Raw genomic sequence first — 14,039 nt, 5'->3', positions numbered from 1 at the left:
GTGCTCCTATTATGGGTGCATAAATGTTTCCATGGGTCATATCCTCTTGTTGAATTGACCCCTTTTGCATAGTGTCTTTCTTTGTCTCTTAGGATAGCCTTTGTCTTAAAAATCTATTTTGTCTGATATAAGTATTGCTACCCCAGCTTTTTTTCCCTTCCCAGTTACATGAAATATCTTTTCCACCCCTTTACTTTTAGACTGTGTATCTTTCATTCTGAGGTGGGTCTCTTATAGATGGCATATACATGGTTCTTGTTTCCTTATTCATTCAGTGACCCTGTCTTTTTAAAAATTATATTTTATTGATTATGCTATACATCTATCCAGACTTTTCCACTGTTGCCCCCCTCCACCCAGCATCCTCCACTCCCTCAGGCAATCCCCACACCATTGTTCATGTCCGTGGATCATGTGTATAAGTTCTTTGGCTACTCTATTTCCTATATTGTATTTTACATCCCCATGGCTATTCTGTAACTACTTATTTGTACTTCTTAATCCTTTCACCTCTTTACCCATTCCCTACACTCCCCTCTCACCTGGCAACCATCAAACCACTCTCCATTTCTGTCCCTGCTCTTGTTTGCTTAGTTTGATTCTTAGATTCAACTGTTGATAGATATGTATTTATTGACATTTTATTGTTAATAATTTTGATATTTTTCTTAAGTCCCTTTAACACTTCACTTAATAATGGTTTGGTGATGATGAATTTCTTTAGTTTTTTCTTGTCTGGAAAGCTCTTCATCTGCCCTTGGATTCTAAATGATAGCTTTGCTAGGTAGAGCAGTCTTGGCTGTAGGTCCTTGCTTTTCATGACTTTGAATATTTCTTACCAAGTCCTTCTAGCCTGCAAAGTTTCTTTGGAGAAATCAGCTGACAGTCTTATGGGAACCTCCCCGTAGGTAACTAATTGCTTTTCTCTTTCTTCTTTTAAGATTCTCTCTTTATCTTTAAATTTTGGAATTTTAATGGGATTATGGGATTTGGGGGGATTGTGATGCGTCTTGGTGTGGGCCTCTTTGGGTTTATCTTGTTTGGGACTCTGCATTTCCTATACTTGTTTGTCTTTTTCCTTCACCAGATTAAGTAAATTTTTGGTGGTTAATTCTTCGAATCGGTTCTCAATCCCTTGCTCTCACTCTCTCTCCTCCTTCTGGTACCCCCATGATGCTGCTGTTGTTACACTTCACGTTGTCCCAAAAGTCCCTTAAACTATCCTCAATTTTAAAAATTCTTTTTTTCTTTTTTGCTGCTGACTGGGTTTTTTTCCAAATCACTTATTTGATCCTTTGCTTCTTCTAACTTACTGTTTATTCCTTCCTGAATATTCTTCATTTCTCACTGGTCCTTTTTCATGCTGTTGTAATTCTAAGTTCCTTGAGGATCCTTATAACCAATTTTTGAATTCTATGTATTGGTAGATTGCTTGCCTCCATTTCAGTTAGCTCTTTTCCTGGAGATTTCTCCTCTTCTTTCTTTGTAGCATGTTTCTTTGTCTCCCTATCTTGGCAGCCTTTTTGTGTATGCTTCTATGTATTAGGTCGATCATTATGACTCCCAGGCTTTCTGATGTGGCCTTAGTAGTAGGTGTCTGTGGGGCTCAGTGATGCAAACTTCTTGATCACCTGAGCTGAGTGCTCCTGGAATGTCCCTTGTATGGGTTATGAAGGCCCTCCTGTTTGGGTTGGCCAAAGAGTTCATTTGGTTTCTTTTCTATAAAGTGGCCTTAGTAGTGCTCAGCTGTGTTTAACTTCATTTGAAACGATTTTATTAGATTGTACTGTGACAGCTGTCATATCAGTGTGCATTTTAAAAATACTTATCAAAATTGATGCACTTTTGTATAGCCATTTTAATATTGAAGATGGAAAAAATAAGCAACATTTTTGGCATATTATGCTTTTTATTTCAAGAAAGATAAAAATGCAACTGAAACACACAAAAAAGATTTATGCAGTGTATGGAAAAGGTGTTGTGACTGAGTGAATGTGTCAAAAGTGGTTTGTGAAGTTTCTTGCTACTATTGATATTCTGGCCAAATAATTCTTTGCTGTGGGGCTGTCTTATGCATTGGAAGATGTTTAACAGCACCCTGGGCCTCTACCTATTAGAAGTCAATAGCAGGAAATAGCCAACTTACTCAAAATATCCAAATCAATAAAGTTATTGGTGAAATGAAAAAGTTGTCTTTCATTTTATGGGAAAATCATATGGACTTTCTGGCCAACCCTAAAATTGAGTCTTGATAGCTACTGGCCCATTTGTGCATGGGATCAACCCTCAGGCTGGCTGACTGAGGCTCAACCCCGACCACGGCATGCAAGCCACTATGCAGGTGCTGACCACATGAAGCGGAATTTGCCTCAGCAGGGTTTGGTGCCTGCCAACATCTCTCTTTGGATATGCCACCTTTGAAGCTTACTGGAGCCTACCCCTGTGCTGTCTGAAGCTGGCTACTGAATGTGTTGGTTCTGGGCCTCTTGAGATGGACTCTGGTGCAAGGTAATGTAAAGTGTTGCCTGTGCCTGGTCCTGGATAAGCCATAAGGAGCTACAAAGCTATTCAGTTTGTGGCTGCCTGGGCCTGGATATGCTTGGGGAAATCCAAGCTGCACACCAAGGCCAGCTTTTACCAGCACAATCCTGTGGCAAGTCAGCAAAAGTCCCAAGACACCCTGAGACCAGCCTCCACCGGCTGGCTGCCTATTAGGTTCAGTCACTAAACTAGCCTCTGGCTGTACTCCTCAGCATGGCATAAGCTTACAGATCAGAGCAAGAGGGGGTCCCAAGGGTGGGTCCGTTGCTTTTCTTCAGGGCTGATGGATGCTGTATGGAGGGGAGCGCTCCACACAAGAAAGATGGTATCTGTGGTGTGAGGGAATAAGTCAGCACTGGGATCCCGGCGGCTGTCCTTCAGCTCTCTCCCAGGAGCCACAAACCTCCGACTTCCTCACACAACTCTGGTCTGCTCCACCCTCTCTCAGCCAAAGCCTAGGGTGAGTGGCTGCAAACGAAATTTTGTGAGTTGGCCCTATAAAAAGGTATGTGTGTCTTAAGCAGATTCCCTCTCTAGTGGATAGAAACCTCACTGCTTTTCATAGCCAGATTCTGAGTGACTCTTCCTAGCTCTGGTGCTCTGGGCTGGGGAGCCTGGCATGGTGTTTTGACCGTACACTTCTCAGGAAGAACCCCCCCTCCCCCGCCCACTGCAGCTGAGATATCTGTCCGGAGCCTCAGCTGCCCTCCATGGGAGTGGGGCTCCCTTTTCGCACCTTCACGCTCCTTACGAGTCTCGACGCAGCTTCTTCTGTAAATTCTTGCTTATAATTCTTCTCTTCAGTTAGTCTTCAGTTGCTCATTCAGGATGATTGTTCTATAATTTAGTTGTAATTCCAGTTTGGTTCAGGAAGGAGGTGAGTTTAGTTTCCACCTACTCTGCCACCATCGTAGATCTACTGGCTCACTTCTTTCCTGTGACATTTGTGGAGAGTCAAAGCAGCCCTGCCTAGGTCTCTCTCCTCTTGCTTCTTCTATCCTAAGCTCTTCTTTGTTCCACTATGCCCAGTTTTAATAAATATACTCTCAAAATCACCTGGACTTGTGCTGTGAATCTTCCCTACATGAAGTCAAGAACCCACACACTAAAGGCCAGCCACAGGCAGACCCTCCCTGGGCCCAGGCCCTGACTGGTAACAGAACCATAAAGCAGGAAGGCAGGAGCCTAGCTTCACGGTGCTCAGGGAGCTCCCCCTCCACCCGACCCTTTTCTGTATCTTCCATCTTAGGCTTTTCGGACAAAAGAAATAAATATCTATTTTAAGCCAAAAATAAAAAAACAAAAATAGAATAAAAATAGGCAGAGGATCTGAACAGACATTTTCCCAAAGACATACACACGTCTAATATGTACAGGAAAAGATCTTCAACATCATTAATCATCAGGAAAATGCAAATCAAAACCACAATAACGTATCAATTCACACCTGTCAGAAGAACTATTATAAAAAAGACAAGATAACAACCACACCTGGCTGGTGGGGCTCAGCTGGTTGGGCGCTGTCCTGCAAACTAAAAGGTCACTGGTTTGATTCCCGGTCAAGGCACATACGAGAGGCAACCAACTGAGGTTTCTCTCTCACATCAATGTTTCTCTCCCTGTCTTTCTCTCTCCCTCCCTGGCACCAAATAAAGTTTTGCTTTTTTTTAAAGACAAGAAATAACAAGTGGTGAGGCTATGGAGAAAGGGGACACTTGTGTGCTGTTTGTGTGATTTATACACTGGGACAGCCACCATACCAGTGTGGAGCTTCCTCAATAACTTAAAAAATATTAATAACACAGGATCCAGCAATTCCACTTCTGGGTATTTAGCTAAAGGAAATGAAAACACTAACTTGAAGAGATATGTGCACTCACATACTCATTTACAATACCCAAGATGGGGAAATATCTTAAGTGTCCACCAAAACATGAAGGGATAAAGAAAATGTGTTATGTATACACAATGGAGTATCATTCAGCCATAAGAAATGAATGAAAACTTGCCATTTCCATGGCAGCAACATGGATAGACCTTCAGGGCATTATGCTAAGTAAAATAAGTCAGACAGAGAAAGGCAAATACTGTACGATTTAACTTACACGTAGAATCTAAAAGAACCAAACCAAACCCCTGAACTCATATACTGGGCACTAATGACACAGAGAAGATGTGGGTGGTTGCCTGAGGCAGGGGTTGGGGGTGGGTGGAATGAGTGGAGATGGTCAAAAGGTACAAACTTCCAGTTACAAAGTAAATAACTCACAGGATGCAATGCACTGCATGGTGACTACGGCTAATAGTACTGTCTGTATACCGGAAAGTTGCTAAGAGACTACATCTTTAAAGTTCCCATCACAAGAAAAAAAATCTGAACGGTAATGAATGTTAATTACATACACTGCGGTGATCATTTTGCAATATATACATATATGGAATAATTATGTCGTACATCTGGAACTAATATACTTTCAGTTATAACTGAATTTTAAAAAGTAGGTTTCTCGTACCACACACCATCCATGGAAATCCGCCTGACAGACTGCCGAGTACTGTGTTACACGGCCGGAGACCCAAAGTGAATGCTCGGGAAACACTGCATAGGAACGCCCACATTCCTACCTCCGCTTACCAGTGTTCGGCTCCACACTTCCCTCGCCCGCTGCTGTGTGTTGTAAATATGGGATACTTAGTTTGATGTCGGCATTTGGAAACAGCAGAAAAAGAAAAACTGATAAACAAACGTGTGACAAAAGACAATGATAATTCATAAGAGAATTGCAAAAGGCCTACAAACCTATGGAAAAAATGTTCAAATTCACTAGGAATAGAGTTTGAGTGACAGCGGTAAAATGCCAGTTTTCTCCTACATTCAAGCTGACAAATTTCTTCTTAAGTGATAATACCCAAATGATTCGTTTTTCAAGGAAATGGTGACAGATATTTCAAGGAAAGGGCTGATCTCCTGTCTGCTAGTAAGAATGTAATTTTGTAGAGTCTTCTGCAGGACAATTTGCCAAAATACATCACAGATCTCAGAACTGTATAACTTTTTTGTCTAGCAATTCCATGTCTAAGAACTTATTTAGAAGAAAGAATCAGTGATGCACTAAAGATCTCTTCATCACAGTGTCACTTCATTAACAGTGAACAACTGCAAACTACATAAATATACAAATAAGGGGTTACTTAAATAAATTATGGTTGATGTACCCTGACTGATGTGGCTCAGTTGGCTGGGTGTCATCCTGTGAAGTGGAAGGTTGCCAGTTCAATTCCTGGTCAGGGAATACACCCAGGTTGAGGGTTTGGTCCCCAGTCAGGGCACATGTAAGAAGCAACTGATTGATGTTTCTCTCTCATGTTGATGTGTGCGTGTCTCTCTCTTTCTCCCTCTCTCTAAAAAATAAATTAATTCTTAAAAAAAATAAATTATGGCTGATATACCTATATGCTAGACTACTTACTATGCAGCCGTTAAAGTTACATTGTGGCCCTGGCTGGTGTAGCTCAGTGGGTTGAGTGCGGGCTGTGAACCAAAGTGTTGCAGGTTTGATTCCCAGTCAGGGTACATGCCTGGGTTGCAGGCCATGACCCCCAGCAACCGCACATTGATGTCTCTCTCTCTCTATCTTCCTCCCTTCCCTCTCTAAAAATAAATAAAGTCTTAAAAAAGTTACATTGCAAACATATTAAAAACTGTTCTACATCATATTCAGTAAGGCAAGCAGGTGATAAGAACTAGGGACATACTGGATGGTTCCATTTACATAAAGTACAAACTCAGGCAAGTCTCTGCCATTAAAGCAGGGTAGGATACCACTCTGCAGTGAGAAAAGGGAGCTCGAAGGGAGTTTCTAGGTGTTGGTAGTTTTGTTTTTAATTTGGGTGTGATTAGTTGGGTGTATTTGGTTTGGGAAAATATATCCAGCTGCACATTTACATGCACTATTCCAAATGTGTATTACACATCAATAAAAATTAAAAAAACCCACTTATTTCGCCTAAACATTATTATATGTATATGCATTCAAAATCTGTCTGGTAATAGATATTTTTTTCCTGCTTTTTCTTAAATAACTTCACACTTTTCTACAAACAATGTGTTTTACTTTCATAAGAAAAAAATTAAATATAAAGTCATCATGAACTGTGAACAGATGATCTATAGGTGACAAATTCGTTCATACTTTCCTAGTTTTATTCTCTTGAGTCACTCCTTCAATTTACTGAGTACCTCCTATGTTCACTGTTCTAGATGGCAGATACATAGCAAGAAACCAATGTTCACCGGGTCAAGAACTAAAACCTTACACAAGCTTCCTGAGGACAACCACCTTTTGTCTGATACACAATGCATCCTGTGAGTCTGGCTACCTACAAGGCTCTGCACTGAGAGTCCATGCCCAAAAGTTTATTGACAACTACAGGAAACTGACTTCAAAACTAATTGTTCTAAATAAATCCAAGGATTATTAAAAATCACATCAAAACTGACACTCTGGTGTGCATGCTGTCAGATGACATCACAAAGAGGCAGACACCTTGAAAATGAGGAAATCATACAAGTTCATCAAGGATCTGATAAGGACAATCAGCATACACACCACTGGCATGCCCTCGCCAATTTCAGGTACCTCCCAACACCAGCAAAGGCATGAGCCACCAAGACTCTACCATCCTCTCTAAATTTCATGGAGTGTTTACTGGGAATCAGCCACCGTCCTGGCTGTTTCATTCACTGAATCTTCACAAAAACCCTATAAGGTTATCATTTATAAGTAAACAAGCACAGACAAGATTAGTGTACAGGGATTATTCTGGATGAACCAGCTCCAAGCAAAATGGCGAAGCAAGCTTGGTTTGTCTTTGGCCTCTACATGCCCCAGTCTGTTTCAATCAGATGGATGGCGAGCACCCTGACGGCAAGGACTACGTACCTTGCACCAGACCTAGCACTCTTAAGCATTGGAATGGATATGCCTTTTCCCAAATATCCTAGACAGAGAAGCCTTTGGGTCACGTCATTCTTCTAAATTAATCGTTAAAATATTTCTCCTAAGGCACCACTCCAAACTAATGGGTTATAATCAAGATATCATACATCTATATTCTCTAGTCCACTGGTTGTCTCCACCCCCATGGATTTCACACAAGACCTGCCTCTTCTGCACCACATTCTCTCTCCCTGACGGGGGTTCAGCTGTTTAAAGTGAGTCACTGCATTAGAATAGCAGGTGCCCTTCATTCAGGACCCTGCTCAACTGGCACCTCGTCAGAGGCCTCCCCTGACCTCTCTATATAAAACAGCAGCACAGCATTTTCCAGCCTCTCACACTGCCTTTTTTTTTTTTTTTGGCGTTGCACTTATCACTACTCCAATGAGATTTAATAACTGTTTCCTATGTTCTGTCTTCCCTTCTAAATTGTAAACTGCATGAAGGCAGGGACTTTACCTTGATTCTGCTGTAATTCCACACCCACAACAGGAGAGAGTAGGTTCTCAAATATGTGCTGAACCAATGGCAAGTCAGAGGGCCTTTTGTTAATATTCAGGGAAAGTAAGTCTCCCTTTCAAAATATATTGCTCAGACTTAAAGAGACTGGAGACAGAGGAAGAGGCAGGAGAGAAAAGAGAACAAAAGCAAATCTGACTATGTTAATTCGAGGTAAGAACAGTTCACAAACTCTTGGGTTCTCTCTCCCCCCCTTAGGCTTAAGGTGTTAAGGGGGGAATGAAAACTGCCCCCGTTTTAGCTTAAACCTGGTGACAACACAGCAGGGAGGAGACTGAGGGGAATTTCAGCAATCACAGGGCTTCCACTGACCTTATTTTTGGAAGCCCTAAAAGTGGAAAAGGAAAGTGAGGACAGCCAGCTCTTATTTAAAATTTAATTCTTACTTATTTAAAATAAATATCAGAGAGAGGAGAAGGGAGGGAGAAAGAGAGGAAGAGAAACAGCAGTGTGAGAGAGAACATCAATTAGTTGCCTCTTGCATACTTCCCAGCCAGGGACCGGGCCTGCAGCCCAGGCATGTGCCCTGACTGGGAATTGAACCAGCAGCGTTTTGCTTGGCAGGACAATGCTCAGCAAACTGAGCCATGCTGGTCAGGACAGTCGGCTTTTATTTAGATTAAAATACTCTACCATCTAACCAGATGCACAATATCCATTAAAGTCAAATTTACATAACTAGTACTGAGTCCTCTCCTCAGCCCTGTCCCTTTTCCAGGGCCCACCTCCTAGTTCCCCACGCCCCAGCCTAACTGGGTGACAGGAGGGCATCATCCAAACCCTAAGGGAGTGGAACAAACTTCTCTCAAACCAAGAAACTGCCAGGCAGCCCAGTACATTTTAAGTGTGAAGGCGGGGTTTCGCTTGTTTACAGAACCCAAGAGACAGTTAGGGTCATAAACACCCTAAGGACTCTCTGCAAGCAAATTCCAGGAGCGCTCACTTATCACACACAAAAAGAAAGATACTTGTAAAATACAAACCCGGCAAATGTTACAAAGCATTTTTTATATATGGCACCCTTTCCTTAGTTCAGTTTTCAACCACAAAAACCCCAAGCCCTAACCTGTTAAAAGGTTAAATGCCCTGTACCACTGTACTTTCATTAAATGTCATTTAAACAGTATTTAAATTCTATTCAGGTGCCACAAATAGCCTTTTCAAAGAGCCTGTGGTTTGTCCAATAAAAAAGATTTTAAGAAACTGTTACCAGAATAAAGAACAGCAATGATTAACAACGAGCTTGCTTTGAGGACTGCCGAATTAGCTTCTGTAGTTTCTACTTAAAAGTTAAGGCATAAACCTTGCAAAAAGTCAATTCTAATTTTCAAGAGTTCTGGAAGAGGAAACAGCTGTCTGGGGGAAGAGCGGTAAAAAAAGAAAATCCCCACAGTTAAAAAAAAACCCAAACAAACAAACGACGATTACCTCATTTTAAAAAGAGCCTTCCAGGTTTCTTTAAAGGTCCTAGGGTAAGCCCTTAAAAAAAGAGGAAAAATAGGGAAACCTTAAGTAGTGTTCTGGGCGGTGGAGCCCACCAACCACAATGGGCACCTCCTATGGGCAAAGCGTTCTAGTTACGAAGCCGAAAAGTGAACAAGATTTCCTTCCCGCGACGGGAGGTTTGAGAGCGACGGTGGCGAGGGTGCCGTTTCACGTGAACTGCATGCATTACAAACTCACCGGGAACTCGTCGCCTGGCTCTAGTTCGTGTCTAGATTTGTTTCACCGACTTACATCACAGAGTTTTCAAGAACGCAAAACACGGTATATTCTTGAAACCGAGCCACGCCACCTTTTAACACACGAACGCACAGACCCTACCCACAGAACTAAGAGCTCAGTCTTGACCGAACGAGACCGACAACTTGGGGCGGAAGGAAGCGACCCGGTGGCCCGAGCCGCTGGCAGCTGAAGGACACCCGAGGCTCTGCTCCCGGCAGGCGAGCGACTTCGGCACGGCCCGGGGCGGCCGCAGGACGCGCGGTGGCGGGCGCCGATTCGGGGCCGGGAAGAAAAGCGGGGAGTTGACAGCGGCGGGACGCGCACAGACCAGAGCGCCCTCAGGTTTGCCTGACTGCAACGCCCGCGGAGGGAAAGGGCCGTCCGTGTGGCGCGTCCCCCGGACTCCCGCCCCCTCGGCCCGCGGGGCCGGCCCTCACCTGCTGGGTGGACGGCGGAGGCGCGCGCGGGCGGCGGGGAGCGCAGCCGCAGCCAGAGGTGCAGCGCGGCCCCGAGCACGCACGGGCACAGCAGCACCAGCCAGTTTCGCATTGGCCGCCCCCGCCAGCCCCACCTCGCGCCCCCGCCGCGCGCCGGGCTTTCCCGCGTCCCGGCGGAGGGCAGGGGACCTGCAAATGGGGCTGATGACGCCTTCGAAGCACCTCAAGGCGCGCCGCCGCGGTCCACGTTCCTCCGGCTTCCCAGCCGCGCGCCTCCAGTCCCTGCGACCGCGGGCGGCGGCTGCTCGGTGGCCTGGTGGCCGGAGCCCCGCCCCTCCACCCGGCCTCCCCCACCCCCCTGCGGCCCCGCCCTCCTTTTCTCTTGCTCTCCCCGCCCCTTCTCTGGCGTCTCCTCCCGCTCCCGCCAGCCAGCCGGGAACTGAAGTCCCGCTCCCGGCCCAGGAGAGCCGTGCACCAGCGACCTTAAGGCTCGAAAACTACATTTCCCAGAATCACATGCACTTACGTCACTCGGAGGGCAGGGAGGTGAAGCCCGAGGCCTAACATTGAGCATGCGCGCCCCTTTTCCACGCCTTCTCCCAGAGGCCAAGCCCCCCGACGGCTGATGGGAGGGAATGCTAGGATCCACGTTTGGAGGCCACCCCCGCTGGGGGAAGTTAACACCGTGGAGGCGAAGGCCTAAGGGGCTGTGAGTGTCTCCTGTTTTCAGTCACGCAGAATGCTGCCTTCTGTGCGAAGCAGGCTCTCGCTGACGTGTCCTCGGCCGAAGAGCGGGCGCGGCTGCCAGATACCGCGTGTGAGCAGTGAAACATCTAGTGTTAGTGCTGGTGCGGCGCAGATCGGCCCTGACCGGCTCTGTGCCCCGGGTGCGGGCGAGAGGAGTGGCTCCACTGAGGGACCGAGCTGCGGGCGGAGGCCCACGTGCCGGGGTTCTAGCTGGCGCCGCAGAGTAGGGAATGGAACAGGTGTGCGCGCGCCTGCTGCAGTACGCGAACCCTGAGAGCGGAGGACGCCCGGCCGGGGCCGGCTCTGCGCGCTGTTCCCCGGGGTCGTGGGGCTCCAGTGCAGCCGCGGCCCCCAGAGGGGTTCAGCACCGTGCCTCGCCCTCTGGCCAAACGCAAGAGGGCACTGGTGGAGGGGTGTGTATGACTATCACAGTGTCGGGGGGGTGAAAGTGGGTGCTTGCTTATGGTTTTTAAGTTTCCGCAAGTTGTCGCGAAAGTCTTGGTTGAAAGCCACTCAAAATCCAACTTACACAGACTTAAAGGAAAATGGTAATTTATTCAAATAAGTGAACAGTCCAGAAGGAGACATCTCAGGCACTGTCAGTGCCATTGGCTCGTTGAGTGGCAAGTTAATTTCAGCAGAACAACCCTCTATTAAAATGACTTTAGTGGATTGTTTTCTAATATTGTCTGTACTATATTAGAAATAGACTACAAAAATTGTCAAGATTTAATTTTAGAACCTGTTTTGGTTTAATAGTTGTATAAAAGCTATAAGCCTACCACACCAAGACATGTCGTAATTAAAATGCAAAAAAAAAAAAAAGCTATAAGCCTAGAGTTTATACTGTATGTTTATACTTAGGTAAAATAAAAGTAAGTTAGCTAATATGGTGACAAATAATTTTTCCTATAATGAGATTTGTATGTTTATTAGTTATCTATTGCTACCTAACAAATTCCTCCAAAACTCTTGGAACAACAATAATAATTTATCTGTCATGATTTCTGTAGGACAGAAATTTGGGAGCTGAGTTCTGGTTCAGGGGGTTCCATAAAGTTGCAGGGACACTCAGCTGGGGCTGTGATCATCTGAAGGCTTGGCTGCCCCGGAGGATGTGTTTCCTAGGTGGCTCCCTTACCTGGCAGGCCAGCGAGCTGCTTTAGTGTCCCCACACCATGGCAGTCTGCTTCCCCAAGAGCAAGAAGTCCAAGACACCAGTGCAGGGGCTGCAAGCCCGTCTATGATGAATGCCTGGAAGACACACCACTGTCACTTCTGCAGTGTTCTTTCTATTGGTCACACATACCAGTCCTAATTCACTGTGGGAAAGACCACCAAGGGTGTGCATACCAGAGGCCAGGGTCATTGGAGGTCACCTTGGAGGCCTGCTACCAGAGTCTATTAGGCAAACTTGAAAAATACTGCAGTTTTTAGGGCCCCTACATATTCTTCATGGCTCCTAATTACCGTAAAGACAAGAAAACAATTGTTCCTTCTTGTCGGGAATATAACAGCAGGCTGTGATCATCATGACTCTTGGACAAAAGTCACAGAGATCCGCATGCCCCATTCCCAGATCACTGTTTACATATGTCAACAAGAAAAGAGAGCCCTGGCTGGGCGGGTTCGTTGGTTGGAGAGTCCATCCTGGCGGGTTTGATTGCTGGTCAGGGCGTGTACAGGAGACAATCAACCAATGTTTCTCTCTCTCTCTCAAAAATCAATAAACATATCCTTGGGTGAGGATTTTTTAAAAAGGAAGGAAGGAAGGAGAACATATAATGTCTATACATTTCTCATTAAAAATTCTTTAGGAACCATTCTGACCTGCTTTTTCCATTTCAATTACAGAAATTGTCAAGAAGGTAATAATTAGTTGTCACTAAGGGTGTCCTGCTTTTTCATCATAAAGGAAGATCTCTCTTGACATTGTAAAGGAAGTTCTCTCTTGACAACCTGAAATTTTCAGTTTGGAGTAAAGAATTATGAGTTGACCCAGAAAGGATTAATCTCTAACTTAGGCAGATGTACTCATTCAACAAATACTTATTAGGCACCTCTTGTGTGCCAAGCACTTTTGTAGGCACTTGGGATGAATCAATGAACAAAATGAAGATCCCTGTCCTGTGGTGATGGGGGCAGGGGTGGACTATAGACTATAAGGTGTAATAGCGAAATGCATTTTACCAGCATGTAGAAGATGGTGAGTGATTCAGAAAATATAAAAAGTAGAACAAGGTAGGGGAATTGGGAATGTGGGACTGAAATGGGGCAGACTGCAGTTTCTAAAAGCAGTATTTAAACAACTTTTCAAAGTTACAATAAGCACTAAAGGTAGGAGCAAACAAAACCATCTCTTTATATTAACTAATCAAGATGCTCCTTCCAATTATAAAAATACTTTAACTTACAGAGGAAACTTCACGGGCCCTTGGACAGGCCTCTAACAAATCACTGTGAATAACTTTTCAGCATCTTCAGGTACCACCATAGGGGTGGCCACCTGTTCCTAGGACCAGTGACCCTTCCATTTACGTGTTGTCCCTAGCCCCTAATAAACTCAGGACTAAGGTGGGTAAAAATTATGAGATAATAGGTATGATGGAAAGAAGAAATTTTAACAACCCAGAGATGATACAGTCTGTAGTCATAGTCGAAGGGGTGAACAAGTTAACAGAATTAAAATTGGGGAGAGGCAAACCAGGATGGTTGATCACCATGAGTACAATTCACCGTGCTAAGTGCTATGAGAAACGAATCACAGGGTGTTACAGCAGCAAAACTGGGAGGTTTCTGACCTGCCTCAAGGTACCCCAGAGGAGGCTATCCCTAAAACTCAGGGCCAGGGCTTGAAATCAGAGAGGTCAATGAAGAAGGCCAGAATACGGGAAGGGCACTCAGGAGCACCTGTGCAAAAATAAATAATAAACAAATAAACCCAACATAGTGATAACAGGGCAGTTAGGGGAATGCAAGCCATTTGGTGTGATGTTAGGAGATCTAGGTTGGGGAAATGCTGACAGGTGAACAGCAGGCAAAGGCCTGGTCCAAGTTATACACTATGCTA

General features: G+C 44.9%; 1 protein-coding gene across 1 annotated transcript in view; it reads right to left on the bottom strand.

The window, feature by feature from the left end:
- The window catches only part of B3GALNT2 (beta-1,3-N-acetylgalactosaminyltransferase 2), a 55,582-nt gene extending 45,026 nt beyond the window's left edge, over window positions 1–10,556 (bottom strand). The window contains exon 1 of the mRNA XM_028531222.2: window positions 10,223–10,556. Coding sequence (XP_028387023.1) covers window positions 10,223–10,334 — 112 coding nt within the window. The 5' untranslated portion in view covers window positions 10,335–10,556. The remainder of the gene's footprint in view (window positions 1–10,222) is intronic.
- Between the last annotated feature and the right edge of the window lie 3,483 nt (window positions 10,557–14,039).

This window comes from Phyllostomus discolor, chromosome 15 (genome assembly GCF_004126475.2).
Source record: "Phyllostomus discolor isolate MPI-MPIP mPhyDis1 chromosome 15, mPhyDis1.pri.v3, whole genome shotgun sequence".
NCBI classification, from domain to species: domain Eukaryota; kingdom Metazoa; phylum Chordata; class Mammalia; order Chiroptera; family Phyllostomidae; genus Phyllostomus; species Phyllostomus discolor.
The sequence above is the reverse complement of the archived record's forward strand: the minus strand, read 5'-3'. Positions and strand labels throughout refer to the sequence as shown.